The sequence below is a fragment of the Bufo gargarizans genome, chromosome 6 (assembly GCF_014858855.1).
Source record: "Bufo gargarizans isolate SCDJY-AF-19 chromosome 6, ASM1485885v1, whole genome shotgun sequence".
Taxonomy (NCBI): Eukaryota; Metazoa; Chordata; class Amphibia; order Anura; family Bufonidae; genus Bufo; species Bufo gargarizans.
The window spans coordinates 348,762,844-348,780,457 of record NC_058085.1 but is presented as its reverse complement, the minus strand read 5'-3'; the positions used below and the strand labels follow the sequence as shown (position 1 = coordinate 348,780,457).

The 17,614-nt window shown below is 45.2% G+C and overlaps 1 protein-coding gene across 4 annotated transcripts in view; it reads left to right on the top strand.

Annotated features, from left to right (window-relative positions):
* The window catches only part of LOC122940139 (alpha-2-macroglobulin-like), a 196,390-nt gene that overhangs the window by 133,327 nt on the left and 45,449 nt on the right, over window positions 1-17,614 (top strand). For all 4 annotated transcript variants that reach the window (XM_044296528.1, XM_044296526.1, XM_044296529.1 and 1 more), the window contains exons 21-24: window positions 11,792-11,913; window positions 12,395-12,452; window positions 12,929-13,012; window positions 16,790-16,966. In XM_044296528.1, coding sequence (XP_044152463.1) covers window positions 11,792-11,913; window positions 12,395-12,452; window positions 12,929-13,012; window positions 16,790-16,966 — 441 coding nt within the window. The remainder of the gene's footprint in view (window positions 1-11,791; window positions 11,914-12,394; window positions 12,453-12,928; window positions 13,013-16,789; window positions 16,967-17,614) is intronic.

The window sequence follows — 17,614 nt, the reverse complement described above, 5'->3', positions numbered from 1 at the left end:
GTAAAAAGGATGCTGAGACTCTTCCTCCTCATCGTCTATATGACTGTCCGATCTTCTTCCCGTTGCTACCCCTTCTAGTGGTCGAGTCTACCCACTCTCACTCCCAAAGACTCAGGCAATGACCGACAACATCAAGGAGAATCTTGAAAGGGGGTTTATTCGTAAGTCCACTTAACCAGCCGGGGCCGGGTTTTTTTTTGCGTCTCTGTATCGAATATCGAGGTCTGAATAAGATCATAGTGAAAAACCGATATCCTCTAATATGGAGCTAGATTCTTCACCAAACTTGACCTGCGCAGCGCATATAATCTGGTCCACATTCAAAAAGGTGATGAGTAGAATACCGCTTTCAACACTCGTCAGTGGCGTAGGGATCGCCATAGCAACCATAGCAGTGGCTATGGGGCCCTACGCCACTGGGGGCCCGCCCGTCCGGACCGCATACATTTTATTTTTATTTTTTTAATACATTACAGCACTCACTCACACAGGCAGCCAGCAGCCAGGCCCGACCGCCCGCCCAGTGTAGTGGGCGGGGCGCGGGCGGTCCGCGGCTCGGTCTGGAGAACATGAGGTAGGCCGGCGGATGTGGTGGAGGGGGCCGGAACGGGGCATAGCGGAGGCGGAGCCAGGCTCGCACTAGCGCCGCCCGCAGACCGCAGTGCAGGAAAGGAATGAATTTCCCCGCCCCCTCCACCGCCTGAGTCCGCCTCCTGTCCCACCCAGTCCCTCTAGTTAGTAGAAGGTGGACTCAGGCGGTGGAGGGGGCGGGGCCAGGCCGGGGGTGGGGGGGGTTGGTACCTGTCCTGCTATGGGGAGGAGGTACTGGGAGTGGGACTATGGAGGGAGACTGGTCCCGCCGGCCGCACTGGCGCCAGTCAGAGGCGCTATCTAAGTAAATCTGATTCTTTCTGACTGCGGCTGGGCTGCCCAAAACCAGTCTGAACTAGTCTGAGGGCGGCGGGCCAGAGAGGAACCGGCTCACAATCAGTGACTCACTACTACTGCTGTCACTGGATGGCACAGAGGGGTGATGGCACCTACTTCTCCAGGCTGCCTGTGAGGACCAGACATCAGCTGTCTACAGGAAAGGTAAGTGTCTGTCTGTAGAAATAGTGTCTGTCTGTAGAAATACTTGTAAGTCCATGTGTATGTAATGTGTGTGTGTGTGTGTGTGTATATATGTGTATATATATATATATATATATATATGTATGTCCATATATGTGGTGAGTGCGTATGTGAGTCTGTCCATGTATGTGGTGAGTGCCTGTATGAGTGCGTCCATATATGTGGTGAGTGCCTGTATGAGTGCGTCCATGTATGTAGTGAGTGCTTGTATGAGTGCGTCCATGTATGTGGTGAGTGCCTGTATGAGTGCGTCCATGTATGTAGTGAGTGCCTGTATGAGTGCGTCCATGTATGTAGTGAGTGCCTGTATGAGTGCGTCCATGTATATGGTGAGTACGTGTATGAGTGCGTCCATGTATATGGTGAGTACGTGTATGAGTGCATCCATGTATGTGGTGAATGCGTGTATGAGTGCGTCCATGTATGTGGCGAGTGCGTGTATGAGTGCGTCCATGTATGTGGGGAGTGTGTCCATGTATGTTGTGAATGCGTGTATGAGTGCGTCCATGTATGTGGCGAGTGCGTGTATGAGTGCGTCCATGTATGTGGTGAGTGCGTCCATGTATGTTGTGAATGCGTGTATGAGTGCGTCCATGTATGTGGCGAGTGCGTGTATGAGTGCGTCCATGTATGTGGTGAGTGCGTCCATGTATGTTGTGAATGCTTGTATGAGTGCGTCCATGTATGTGGTGAGTGCGTCCATGTATGTGGCGAGTGTGTGTATGAGTGCGTCCATGTATATGGTGAGTACATGTATGTGGTGAATGCGTGTATGAGTGCGTCCATGTATGTGGTGAGTGCGTCCATGTATGTTGTAAATGCGTGTATGAGTGCATCCATGTATGTGGTGAATGTGTGTATGAATGCGTCCATGTATGTAGTGAGTGCGTGTATGAGTGCGTCCATGTATGTGGTGAGTGCGTCCATGTATGTTGTGAATGTGTGTATGAGTGCGACCATGTGTGCGTCCATGTATGTGGCGAGTGTGTGTATGAGTGCGTCCATGTATGTGGCGAGTGTGTGTATGAGTGCGTCCATTAAGTTTGGGAGGGGCCCAGTACAAAAATTTGCTGTGGGGCCCAGTCAGTTCTAGCTACGCCCCTGACACTCGTGATGGACACTATGAGTACCTCGTCATGCCCTTCGGTCTATGCAATGCTCCTGCTGCGGTATTTCGGGACCTGCTCCATACCTGCGTGATTGTGTATCTAGATGATATACTGTCTTCTCTCCAGACTTGGCCACTCATCGAATGCATGTACGACTCATCTTACAGCGCCTGAGGGAGAATAGACTCTATGCCAAACTCGAGAAATGCACCTTTGAGAAAATGACAGTACAATTTATCGGATACATCATCTTGGATGCTGGATTACAGATGGATCCTGTAAAACTGAATGCGGTAAAGAACTGGCCTTGTCCACAGGGGCTGCACGCTATACAGTGCTTCCTAGGATTTGCCAATTTTTATCGGCAGTATATTCTGAACTTTTCCTCCCTAACGTCTTCGATATCCACTCTTACTCGAAAAGGGGCGAATGCCAAAGACTGGCCTCCTGAGGCATAGGCCGCTTTTGTCCAATTAAAGAGCTCCTTTACATCTGCACTTATTCTGTGATATCCCGATGTCTCCCACCAATTCTTTATAGAAGTGGACGTCTCTTCCATAGGAGCTGGTGCGGTCTTACTGCAAAAGAATTCCAAGGGCAAGATCTTCACTTGTGGATTTTCCTTCAAGCTCTTCTCTCCCGCCAAGAGGAACTTCTGTATTGGGGACAGAGAGCTCCTGGCCATAAAACTCACCTTGCAGGAGTGGTGTTATCTATTGAAAGGAGCACAGGATCCATTAATTATTTTCACTGACCCCAAGAATCTCACGTACCTACAGACAGCTCAGTGTCTGAACCCTGGCCAAGCCAGGTGGGCACTTTTCTTCTCCCATTTTAACTTTGAGTTACACTTCCGCCCGGCTGAGAAAAACATCAAGGCAGGTGCTCTTTTCCGATCTTTAGATTTTTCTGACCAGCAGGAGGAGCCTCAATACATGATAGATCCTGCTCGCTTCATCACGGTGGCTCCTGTCCTGAGAAGAGACATTCCTCCCGGGAGAATATTCGTACCCTCTGCCAAAAGGAAAAGCATTCTGTCATGGGGACACAACTCCAAACTGGCCGGTCATCCCGGAATCCGCAAGACTACTGAACTAGTGTCTCACCACTACTGGTGGCCCACATTATCCAAAGACGTACGTGACTATGTTTCGGCCTGCAACGTCTGTGCTCAAAATAAAATTTCCAGGCCTGTTGCTACCTCTACCTATTCCTGATGCTCCATGGCAACACATTGCCATGGACTTTATTACTGATCTGCCTTCTCCAGCTGAATGTACCGTGAATTGGGCGATTGTGGAACGCTTCTCCAAGATGGCGCACTTCGTTCCGTTGACTGGATTACCCTCGGCTGCGGAACTCGCCAAGCTGTTCATAAAACATATATTTCGTCTACATGGCTTGCCTGGACATATTGTTACTGATCGAGGAGTTCAGTTTACGTCCAAGCTCTGGAGAGCCCTCTGTCGTCTTCTTGAAATAAATCTTGACCTATCTTCCGGTTATCAACCCCAAACCAACGGGCAAGTAAAGCGGGTTAATCAGATATTGGAGAACTACCTTCGACATTTTGTTTCAACGCAACACAACAACTGGGTATCACTATTACCTTGGGCAGAGTTCTCCTACAACAGCCACACTAGTGAGTCTACTGGATCCTCGCCATTCTTTGTTGTCTATGGTCAACACCTCCTTACTCCTCTTCCTGTTCCTGTATCTTCCGTGGTTCCTGCTGCTGACTCTTCCTTCAGAGATTTATTGATGATTTGGAGTAACACCAAGGCCTGCATCGATAAAGCAGTGATCCGCATGAAGACCAATGTGCACAAGAGATGAAGGAAACCACCTTAGTTCTCCTCTGGGGAAAAGATATGGCTTTCCTCCAAACACATCTGCTTAAGAGTCCCCAGTTTTAAGTTTTCTCCGAGATTCCTTGGACCATTTGAGGTCTTGAAGAAGATCAACAAGGTGGCATACAAGTTGCGCCTGCCTCTCTCGCTACGCATTCCCAATGCCTTCCATGTGTCATTGCTTAAACCAGTGGTCCTTAACCGCTTCTCAAAGGCTCCTTCTAGACCTATTCCAGTGGCTGAGAATGCTGACGAGGACATAGTGGACGTTAAGAAGCGGGGCAGGAGGACCTATTATCTTGTGGACTGGAAGGGATTTGGTCCAGAGGAGGGGTCCTGGGAGCAGCAGGATAACATTCAGGCTCCGGATCTCATCGTTTTCTGTCTCACCGTGGACTTAAGAAGAGGGGGCGTAAGGGGGGGGGGGGTACTGTAACAGCCATTGTCGTACACCCAATCCATGGTGCGAAATTGATCCATGGGGCCACCTCCCCGTGGCCCCCCCCCACTACCTCCCCTACCATTCACTCAACAAGCCTCCCAACAGTCCTGCTTTGTGCAGGGCTGGCCGATTTTGGATGGCAATCCTGCAGTCCTGCCAAGCTCTACCTCTGCACAATTTGCCGGGGGAAAGAGTTGGGAGGTATGTACATGTACATAACCGCACACAGCTGTAAAGTATACCGTATTCATGTAAAGCTTAAAGTGTAACTGCCATTTAAATTTTTTATTTTTTTTTGCTAAAGTGTAGGGCAAGTGATAGATAACATTTTTGTAATATACTTTATTTTATTTTTTGTAGTAAACTGTGGCTGAAATGGCCCTTAGCAGCGCTCTCAGAAGTGAGCGTTGCCAAGGGCCATCCATCTTCTATTTGAATAGGGGAGACAGACTGTGCGGGCGCTGTGCTTCTGCCTCCTGTGCTCCCCCGGTGGCCACAGGCGTCTTAGGAGTTAAAATAATATGTATATTCATGCTTTTCTTTGAAATCTCATGCTCCGGTACACTTACTAACCTGCCTTTCCTGCGATAATCACTTATGAAGCAGCCGCCGGAAGTAAGTGCTCACTGCACACAGTGCTTCAACTTCCGGTGGCTGCTTCAGGAGTGATTATCGCAGGGAAGGCAGTGTTATACTGTATATTGAACGGCATGGTGTATGGATTATAATGTGTATTGTATAGCATGTTACAGGGATTATAATGTATACTGTACAGCAAATGTTTGGAGGTTACACCGTGCCGAACAATATAACCCCTGTGGGATAGATAGATATGAGATAGGTAGCTAGATAGATATGCCTATACCTATATACAGCCTATATCTATATACAGTCTACACCTATGTACTGCAATATATAGTTGTAGGCTGTACATAGGTATAGGCTGTATATAGGTATAATTAAACAATATCGGTCACAAAATGCTGCTGTATGCATCACTCCTTGGACGGGGCTGTGTTGTGTCAGGTGATTCCATTGACCTACCCTGGTTCTCCTGGAGGTATTTAAGTGGCTCAGCCCTCTACTCAAGCGCCTCAAGGTCCTATCCTGTGCAATTGAGCTTGTTACCACTTGTGTTCCTGACTACGTGCCTCGTTCCTAGACTACACTCTCATCCCTGCCTGCTTGCATCGTTCCTCCTGTTGCCGACCCGGATTGTCTGACTTCGTTCCTGTGCCACCTGCCCTGATCCATTGCTTTTCTCGACTTTGTCTCTGCCTCTTCCTCCAGTTCCTGTCTTTGTCGCTCCTGGTAACGACCCTGCCTGTCTAACCACGAATGTACTGTCGGTACCTTTGCAGGTACCTCCTGGTTTGCCTGGACCAGCTGCTACTGACTCTGGGACTGCCCTGGAGTGGTACCTGGCAACTACCCTAACGGCCAAGTCTATCCTCACCATCATAGGCTCTAGAAAAAAAACAGGTAGCCGCTTAGTCATACCCCTCCAAGGTACAGCCAGTCCGTTGCACAGTGGGTTCACATCCGCTGCCCGTGACAGGATAATAGTCCTTTAATTTCTAGCAGTTTCAAAAGATCTTAACAAACAACTTATTGCTTTAAATGCAATTAGGTATAATATAGGAAGCAGAGAGTTTAATATTTCACATAAATATGGGGACATGGTAACTAAAACCCATCACATTAAAATATGCATTGCTCTCAGAAGATTTGTAAATTATTAATAAATTACTAAACTAATAAATTCAAATAAGGACATTTCAAAAGAACATTGTTTTCATTTTCAACTATCTCAGAATCTTAATTGGGCCTCCTGAGAGCAGCTCCACCTTGTAAATTCCTGCTGCTGCAACCACAGGGATCCATGCAGCATGGACTATGAACTCAGCAAAGATGGTTTAAAATGGTCAGAACTGATGTAGAGTTACTCTGCTGTTGGTCTGCTTCTTCATTCATTCATACAGTTAAAGCTTACCTAACCTCTCAACGAACTCTGCATTATTCAATCACATAGTGCCTATACATGAGAAATCCATAAATACAGGACCAACCAGGGCAAGGTTAATTATACACGTATTTACAAATGCCTATGCAGGCAGTAGAAACCTATCTTGGCCCGGGTTAAATTAATACTTCACTTTTATTAAACACATCGTTAAAAAGTGTCACTATTAATTGTGATTCACATTTGGAGAAACACAGACAAAACACAAAATAACTGCTGAGGTATTAAAAACACAGTTATGGCCCACCACGAGAGATGCTATATGTCATCAATTGGAGGCGATATAGTGGATCGCTCACTCCAATGATAGGGAGAACAGCAGAATCATTACCATATACCCACAAGGGGTGATGTTAGTAATTGCCGGCAAGACTTAATTGGTATTGACAAATGTCAATGGTGGGAGACTGATGTCATCATACCACTTATATATTAATGGGCTATTTGCCAGTCTACTATTTGCCAGCATACAGGGCTCTTGTCATATATGCCCTGGACTGAATAGGTATATGGTCCTGCTAGTGCCAAGGAAATTCCTGTGAACCAAACACAGCCACTATTATTTGTTGACTTCACTCAGCACATTTTATTTTGGGGGAGGTATATCGATGATGTGCTAATCCTTTGGGATGGCACCACCGATAATTTTCACCGTTTTGTCACTGCACTTAATACTAATGCCATTGGGATGGCATTCACATCAGAGATTAGTGACAGCACTATAACTTTCCTGGATCTCAAATTGTCCTTGGACCCTGATGGCCACATCCGGTCAGAGGTTTACCGTAAATCTACAGCAACGAATAGCTTATTGGAATGGAATAGTTTCCCTCCTAGACCTCTTAGGAAAGGAATACCTATAGGGCAATACATCAGGGCCCGTAGGAATTGCTCTGACGAAGTCCGTTTTGAAAGAGAAAGTAAGATCCTATATGATCGATTCCGAGCCAGAGGCTATCCAAAAAAAAGTCCTACATCATGCCTACGCCCGGGCAAGTAGGACCAGTAGAACGGAGCTTCTGACTAATCCATCTAAGGCTTCTAAGATGTCTACGGTCAGGTGTATTGGCACCTTCGATGCACAAAATAATAAAGTGTTTGGGATCCTTAGGAAGCATTGGCATGTCCTATGGGCTGACAATGACTTGAGGACAGTCATTACATCTAATCCCAGTGTAACCTACCGCCGTGGAAGAAACCTAAAGGACGTACTAGTCCATAGTTTCTTTCGCCCAGAACCACCTAAGACAACCTGGTTGAAATCAAATGTTACGGGTACTTACCCCTGTGGGAACTGCGTTTACTGCCCACTTGTGAAGAAATGTCGGTCCTTTGTAAATCCTGTTGACAAAAAAGAATATTAGATTAGACAATACATCAATTGTAAGACCAAAGGTATAGTTTACGCCATCCAATGCCCTTGTCTCAAGATTTATGTTGGGAAGACATCCCAAGAATTTAGGAGAAGGATGTGTCAACATATTAGCAGTATCAACACTCTTGCAGACACATCCATCTCGAAACATGTCAGAAGTCATCATGGGGGAGATCATAGGGTCTTGAAGTTTTGGGGCATTTGTAAAAAAACTTTAGGAGCAAGAAAAGGCGACCTGGACGCCATTCTTTTACAAGAGGAAACCAGGTGGATCTATCGCCTTGACAGCTTGAATCCAAAGGGACTTAACGAAGGATTCGCTTTTACCGCTTTTTTATAAATACTGGAAAAATAATAATACATTTTTTGGAATTGATCAGATATTCAATTATTTCAACCACTCACCACTATAGTGTTTGGATTGCTAGTAGAATCTACATTTATGCACAGACATAGTGTCAGAATAATAGGTTTGAATTCCCTGCACCGGATTTAAGCATTAAGATGAAAATGAGCATATAACATCTTCAATAATCATGTGGGTTATCAGTCCACATTTTTTGAATGTTACTGTTAAGTAACCAATTACATTGTGTCCCGGATTGATAAGACGTATTCTGTGTCTCAATATAAGTGATTGGGGTCATGCTGGTCAATAAATTTATAAATACATCTGTGAGGAGATGTTAGGCAGTATCGGGGTTTGTTTCTTCATCTTTCCCCCTTGCCAACTCCTCCCCCTCTCTTTAAAAAGATGCCTTTCGATCGATATTAATTACCAGCATATTTCTAGTTTAACATCTAACAGTGTATTATCTTTTATTTTTCCCACAATGACAGTCATAATTACCTCCCACCTTCGTGATGGCAGATATGATGCAGTTGAGCCCTGCGGGGAGATCCGGTCTATTCAGAGTCCGTGCGCATTCTTTCACTGCGCAGCGCATGCGCATTAAGCCACTCTAGTGAAGAGCTCATGTCGGAGTTCCGGCGCATGCCCTCTGTGGCATTGTGACGCCGTGATGACGTTGAGTGGGAGGTAATGGAGAGGCTTGGCACAGGGAGATGATGTCAGCCTGCTCCGCTTACAGTGATTGGTTACTGTAAGGTTTTGCCTCCATCACCGATTGGTCAGTCGTCTCTGTCAATCACGGGGACACTATTTAGCCTTCCGGTGCAGGGTTTCATTCATTGATGCCCGTTACCCCTGAGGAAGCCAGCGAGACTGGCGAAACATGTTGGGGGGCAGTTTTAGGTTTTAATTAGCAGATATGTGGCCCCTAGCTGATGATCACCATTAGTGACCCGTCCAGTGTTCATGACTGGTCACATTCATAGGAGGACAGCAGCCCTGCTAGCCCTGTGCATGCCATCTGACCTGTTTAACAGTACTAACAGGCTGCGTTTCAAGTCAGACACAGATCACATCAGTCCTGACTGCACTGACATCAACCGTTTGGGTTCACCAGCAGCCTGTACACTTAGGTTATTAACAGCATAGCCATCGCCTCTGTTTAGGGGTTAGCTGCACCATGATCACGTCCTGGTAGTACTGAGGGTGGATGCTATAAATCCTCCCTAATAAAGGGCAGCATATTGTCCTATTTGTTGCCTCATTGCTGTTAACCAGGTTCCGCTGGTAACAGTATCCCGAGACGTGGTAACGTACCCAGTCAGCAACAAGCAGTGGCTGGGTTCGTTCATTGGCATCTCATTGGCACTAGCAGTGAGCTTCGATTGTGCTGGTTTGAACTGTCTGGCATTCACCAGCAGCTCGCACATCCAGCTCACTAACAGCATAGCCATTGCCATTATCTAAGTGTCAGTTACCCCAGAGTAAGCCCAACTGTATAGAGGGTGGATGCCACAAATCCCCCCATACATTTAATGGGCAACAATTCGTGCGATCTGTCGCTTATTGTTGCTAACCAATTGGTGTTGGCAACAGCACTCAGAGACGTGGGTAAGCACCCAGTCAACAAATAATAGTGGCTGTGTTTGGTTCACAGGAATTTCCTTGGCACTAGCAGGACCATATACCTATTCAGTCCAGGGCATATATGACAAGAGCCCTGTATGCTGGCAAATAGTAGACTGGCAAATAGCCCATTAATATATAAGTGGTATGATGACATCAGTCTCCCACCATTGACATTTGTCAATACCAATTAAGTCTTGCCGGCAAATTACTAACATCACCCCTTGTGGGTATATGGTAATGATTCTGCTGTTCTCCCTATCATTGGAGTGAGCGATCCACTATATCGCCTCCAATTGATGACATATAGCATCTCTCGTGGTGGGCCATAACTGTGTTTTTAATACCTCAGCAGTTATTTTGTGTTTTGTCTGTGTTTCTCCAAATGTGAATCACAATTAATAGTGACACTTTTTAACGATGTGTTTAATAAAAGTGAAGTATTAATTTAACCCGGGCCAAGATAGGTTTCTACTGCCTGCATAGGCATTTGTAAATACGTATACATGAGAAATAACATGATTTCTGGCCACTATATGACTTCTATGTGTCATGTTTAGCCGTTTTCCTTTATCTCTAGTTTGCAGTTCTCCCAGAGGTGGAAACTGTACGACAAAAATAGTTTGAGGTAGAGACAGCACCGCTTACTAATTTACTTTTAGTAGATCCAATCTGTGGCAGTGCCCACAGTGTTGAGCCCTAGCCCGTCGAGTTCCAAGAGATTAGGAGATGGAGAGAAGACCGCAGCACTCAATGTCTTCACAATAAGCAGAGTTTTATTCACCAACCGTCTCTATCGCAGAGGTGGGAACTGTAAGTTCCTCTGTTCGCCATAGTTTTGCTTCATCAAAAGAACCTGTAAGGGTGCACTCCCGCCAACCATCCAGGAGCACTCTTTATATGGTGGAGCTTGGTATTCAATGCACAGAGCATATGGGAACTTACAGCCAGGAAATAGAAGTGACTAGAAACATAAAAATATTATTATTCAGAATATGTGCCTAAGTTGTTTAATGTTATATATTGTAGTTGAGACTTTTTGGGGTTAATAGATTCTAAAACCTAGAATTTAGAGGTGACTTAAATGGGAATTGACCTGCAGTAACCCAGCACAGCCACTATACAGCGGATGGAGCTGTCTACTTCCGGCTTTGTCTGCTGTGGGGGGGGGGGGGGGGGGTTTCAGCACCTGAGAGCAGCCAATAGTTTGGGGTGCCGGTTGTCAGATTGATGACCTATCCTGAGGATAGATCATCAATATCTAGGATCCAAAAAAAAGAACATAAGAGAGATAGCTGCCCCACTGTTTGTCAGTCTGCAGGGTTTTATGCATGGTTCTTACCCAACAGTTTTGAATAAATCCTACAGAGAACATTGGTGTTAATCTCTTGCTGATCTGTTCCACCTTTGGCTGATGGTCAGTTGAGGAAGAGAGGGTTAGAAAAGGGGTGGGGCTTAACCATCTATTTATCCTCCTGTAGGCAGGGTAGAGGGAGAGGGTCCTGCTGCAGCCACTTGTCTTACAACCAGACAGAGGAGGGCTGCATGACTGATCTTCTGGGACAAGGAGGAAGATTTCTTCATATATTTATTATAAATAAGATTACTTTATATAAGAAGCTATTAATTGGTCACTGCATGCCGGTATTTTTAAACACAGCAAGATGACATTTACTTTGTGTGGCACTGCCGCTGGCACGGTAATTTGAGCGCTATTCCGTCTGATTATAATTGTATGATCATTTGTAAACTTTAAGATCATATTGAAGAGAACTAATAGTAAAAAGTATCACGCTGGGTACCAAAGTACTGCCAGTCCTGCTATCCAGATATGAGATTCCCTCTTGTTTTACTTACAATGTTATTTTTATTGCTATATTCAGGGCATGTGAACGTCACTGTAACAACAGAAGCTCTGGACACACAAGATTTATGCCACAATGAGGTGCCTATTGTCCCGAAACAGGGAAGCATCGATACGGTGGTAAAGCCATTGCTTGTTCAGGTTAGTTTCATGGCTTGAAACATCTTATGCTATTTGGGCTCATGTTCATGACAATGTCCTAACCTGCACATAGAGCCTCCATGAGGTACTGTTTACTCCCCTAAAGGCAACGTTTCCTTAAAATGGAATGTGAAGAAGCATGATAAATTTCTCCAAACAGTCTCCAAAGTCAAAATATGGAAATCCGTCATCTAGCCATGTGTATGATCCCTAAAGCTGCCCATGCACATTAGATCTATGTGGCTGAACATCTAATGTCTGTGGCATCCTTCTAACTCTCACCCGACAGCTGATGTTGGGGGACATAAGGATCAAGCATGTTGGCTTTAAACTGCCCAATCCTTTTGTTCTTGGGTGACAGAGGTGCAGCATTTGGCCAACAACTATCTCATGTGTATGACCAGCTTACTAGTGGCCTATGCTAAATGTAAATACATGTTGTATCTTCTTCTTATGAGATGTATATTTGTGTTTTGTTCAGCCAGGGGGACTAATGGAGGAGAAATCATACAGCGCTCTACTGTGCAGTCGGGGAGAAGGTAAAAATGGAAACTTAATTACATTAAAAATATATATGTACAGAAATCCACATAGCCTAAATGGCAGCATTCAGAAGTTAAATAGCTCCTGATGTAGCACCCCAGACCTGTTACAGTTAACTCTGGCTTTCTTGAGTACTGTAACTTTCACTGCAACAGACCCCAGGGAGTGATGGCCTGAGGGAGTTCACCAGGACACAACACTTCATCAGGGCCATTCCCATCGTCTACACTGGCACCACAGGGCCTCGCTGCATGGCCTCCATGTGCTGCCATACCAAGCTCCATCAAGTGCTGCAGGTACAGATCTATTCTACCCTAGAAGCAACATAGCATCCGACGAAACATACCACTTAGTCAAGTCAAGCATGGAAACCCATGTAATTTAGGTTACATGTTCACCTCAATTATGGTTATAGTTTTAGCCATCATTGCTATGTGTTATTTCATACATTATATTTCTCTTCTTGTCCTAGATGATTCTAAAGTGGAAGAGATTTCATTGAAGATTCCTGAAAACATTTTGAAGGATTCTGAAAGAGCCAACATTGTAGTAATTGGTAAAACTGAATTACAATACCCAAATAATATGAATAATCTGATCAGTAAACCTTGTATGAACAAAACATCAGTGGCTCTATCCCATCAGCTATAGGGTGCAGGATTGACCTTTCTAGAGAGACTGTAGTAGTGGCAAATTTGGGGTTAGGGAATTGGTCTAAGGTTCATGGGAGGGTGTTGGGGAAGAAACATATCTCAGACTTTTCAATCCAGGATTGAAAACTTGGCACCATAATGGAGGTCCCAGTTGGAAGGGTTGGAATGGGGTTTTTAGTCTACTGTAGAGTTAATGGGGTTATCCTGGAAAAGATAATGATGACTTATCCTTAGGATAGGTCATCATTATCACATCAGCGGGGGTCCAAGTCCTGGCACCTCTGGGCAGTGTCATACATTGTATAGTGCCAGAGCTTAGTATTGCAGCTCAGCTCCATTTTCATCAATGGGACTGAGCTGCAACTAGGCCTCATGACCAATGTACAGTGATGTAACTGACCTACTGTAGGAAGAGGCTGAAGTGCTCAAGGCCTCTTCTAACAGTTGATTGTCGGGGGTTCCGGGTGTTGCTACCCCACAGATCTGATACTGATGACTATCCTGAGGATAAGCGTAAAAGTGTAGAAGCAGCACCTTATGGTCTCAAGATAATGCGTTGATCAATGCAGCAGCCTAGCCGTAGGCCCTTGATCCATCAGGCCTTGGAATACATGTGTAGAAAGGAAGATGGCTCCGGCAGCATGTAGCAGTATCAAAGTTTCTTTATTCGTACCTCCAGACACAAATGGCAACGTTTCGACTGTTCACCAGTCTTTATCAAGCCTAATGACATCAGTGTTGGTAGGCATATAAATACCCCCCCACATTAAAAAACACACCCCACATTGCATCAACATAGCCAATTACTATAATGGAAAGAATCTGTGCAAGTTGCTACTTACTGAAGCCGGCATGGCCTCCATCTCCGTCATGTGCGCCACAGCGTGTTATCACCTCCAATGCGCAGTCGCGGCTCGCCGGCTTCGCATGCCGGAAGTGTCATCAGTCACCATGACTACGGCCGGCACTGACGTCTCCAGCCAATGAACAGCCAGAAGCAAACACTGTCGTCATCGCCTGCGCGACTCTCACGTGACATCCCATATGGTGCGCACAGCCGTGCGTCAATCTCATAGGTCACATGGATAGCGCAGCCAATGGAGACACAGTGCAAACACCGGAGCCATGGTAACCACAACGCCGTGACCAGCGCAACTTAACATAAAGAGATGTGCATAATCCATATGATAGCATGTACATAGTCAATGCACACAGGTGGCTGGATTGATATTGCCAGATCAAGATCACAATAGTGATCGCCACATTCTCACTAGACGATCAGAGTATGTACATGCACATATCAAACGGAGGTGGAGACCATGTACAGCGCAGCATCCCGCAACCATGCAAGATCGTTATGTATAATACATTTTCCAAAATATCACCCATCAAAAGGCATACAAATATAACAATCTCTATGTTAGGGATGTGTTGTAGGGCCTTTTTAGGGACCACAATTCCAGGGCTAGGTTCCGGACGGGGGCCCAACTAGTGGGACACCCCGTGGCTAGTTTTGGAGGCTTATTGTAGGGCTGTGAGGGCCAATTAGGGATAGGAAAAAAGGAAAAATCATCGTTTTTATTCCCTCTACATACCCTCCAACTGCCGAAAAGGACCACCCTGCCTGATTAAGACATAAAGAACACAGGTGCCTGGAGTACATCAAACCTGTACGGTAGGACACCTGGTGGTGTGTCTTCTTCTTTTCAAGCGGTGCCGCCGTGCACCTATATGCTGTGGATGTATGAGTGTGCAATATGTAACACCGATATATACATACATCCATGTCATTATTTATGTTGTGTTTGTCGTTGTGCATATAGTTTTTGTTGTTTAATATTTGTTATATGTCCACCTTGATGTATCAGATATTGGTGCCTGTGTGTACCAAATCCGACAACTTGCGGCTTGAATACTGATGTGTACCACTCTAACTGTCTAGACCTTTAATATCACGTGTGGAATACATCAGTCATTTCACATTTTTGCCTTTGTGGACATTTTAGTATTGCCCTCAGTACAAATCCCGTTATCGTGGGATACTGCGAGCAATCTACGATTACCTACCCCCTTATTTTCACCTTGAGGAACAAAATCTCATTTATCTTATAGGAGCTATAATAAAAGCTAAGTTTTAATTTATCCAGATCACTAAAATACGATTTCATAGGGATGTGTTAACCCATATAAAAAATTGCATCATGAGAGGCGATGGTTTTACGCACCCTTATAGTGGTAAACGGTTTAAGATTAAGGGACACTTCACATGTAAATCCACAGATGTGGTTTACATGATACAGTGTCCATGTAGCCTAATATATGTGGGTGAAACCACAATGGAACTGAGGGAAAGAATTAATAAGCATAAGAGGACCATTAGAACAGGAGCTATTGACAAACCGGTTGCTAAACATTTTATTGATTGTAAACATGCTATTAATCAACTAAGATTTCGAGTAATTGACAGCGTTGGGTATCTGAGAAGGGGTGGTGACAGGAAGGTGATTCTTAGGAAAAAGGAACTCAAGTGGATCCACACCCTTAGATCCCTTCAACCTTATGGGTTAAACTTGGAGTTTAACGTCACATCCATCGACTGATGTGGGTCGCTGGATGGTCCTCTTCAGTATAGGGACATCACTATTAATTTTTTATAATACATTTTTTATATGGGTTAACACATCCCTAACATAGAGATTGTTATATTTGTATGCCTTTTGATGGGTGATATTTTGGAAAATGTATTATACATAACGATCTTGCATGGTTGCGGGATGCTGCGCTGTACATGGTCTCCACCTCCGTTTGATATGTGCATGTACATACTCTGATCGTCTAGTGAGAATGTGGTGATCACTATTGTGATCTTGATCTGGCAATATCAATCCAGCCACCTGTGTGCATTGACTATGTACATGCTATCATATGGATTATGCACATCTCTTTATGTTAAGTTGCGCTGGTCACGGCGTTGCGGTTACCATGGCTCCGGTGTTTGCACTTGGCTGCGCTATCCATGTGACCTATGAGATTGACGCACGGCTGTGCGCACCATATGGGATGTCACGTGAGAGTCGCGCAGGCGATGACGACAGTGTTTGCTTCTGGCTGTTCATTGGCTGGAGACGTCAGTGCCGGCCATAGTCATGGTGACTGATGACACTTCCGGCATGCGAAGCCGGCGAGCCGCGACTGCGCATTGGAGGTGATAACACGCTGTGGCGCACATGACGGAGATGGAGGCCATGCCGGCTTCAGTAAGTAGCAACTTGCACAGATTCTTTCCATTATAGTAATTGGCTATGTTGATGCAATGTGGGGTGTGTTTTTTAATGTGGGGGGGTATTTATATGCCTACCAGCATTGGTGTCATTAGGCTTGATAAAGACTGGTGAACAGTCGAAACGTTGCCATTTGTGTCTGGAGGTACGAATAAAGAAATTTTGATACTGCTACATGCTGCCGGAGCCATCTTCCTTTCTACACATGTATCCTGAGGATAAGTCATCAATATATTTTCCTGGATAAATCCTTTATCATAAAACATGGTCATGGTCTTAGAGATCAGTATGGGGGGATTTTAGGAGACCATATTAAAGTAAGTATAGTTTTGTTTAGGTTACTTCAAGTATATTTTTGTGGTCTACAGAACCCTTTAACCACCAGTTGAATTCCAACAGGAGATCTAATGGGCACAGCAATGCAAAATTTGGACCGTCTTCTGGCCATGCCATATGGATGTGGTGAACAGAACATGGTCCTATTTGCCCCCAACATTTTTATCCTTCAGTATCTGGAGAAGACTCATCAACTGAATAGTGAAATTAAAAACAAAGCTACTACGTTTCTGGAGAGCGGTGAGTGACTGAATTTATATAGTTACATTTAGATGTTGTATCCATGAAGATGGCCATAGTAATATAGATAAATGCACATCATACAACTCTTAGGCTGCTTTCAACACTTGAATTCTGGTAGGCCGTCTGGCAGAACACAGCCTGTCGGAATTCTCCGGATCCGGCACTGCTGGATGCAACCGGAATGCTCTCTGGCCCCATTAAGTATATGGGGTCCGGTGGAGATTCGGCTGCATTCCAACAAAAATGCTGAGAATTGCCCGAACACCGTTGCATGCTCAGGTTTGTGTCCGGCCGATTCCTGGCTTTGTCTGCCGAAACAGGCAGCCGAATTGTAGTGCCACCGGTGTGAAAGTAGCCTTAATTGTCAAGAGTGACAGACAACATGTGTCCAGAGTACGGAGTACACATTTTGTCAATGGGGCCGCAGTGCAGGGAGTACGGGCAGGAGAGCGTATTGCTGCTCCTGCCTGTGCCCCGCGGAGGTTTATTAAATCCTGGCATAGCACATAGGTACCCTGTAACAATGTACTATGCCAGGATTAGCTGAGCGGAGTGGGCTTCTGCTTCTGCCTGCTCCGCTAAGCTAAAAGCTGACATGCAGGACTTTTAGCTTAGCAAAGCACGCAGAAGCAGGAGCCCGCTCCG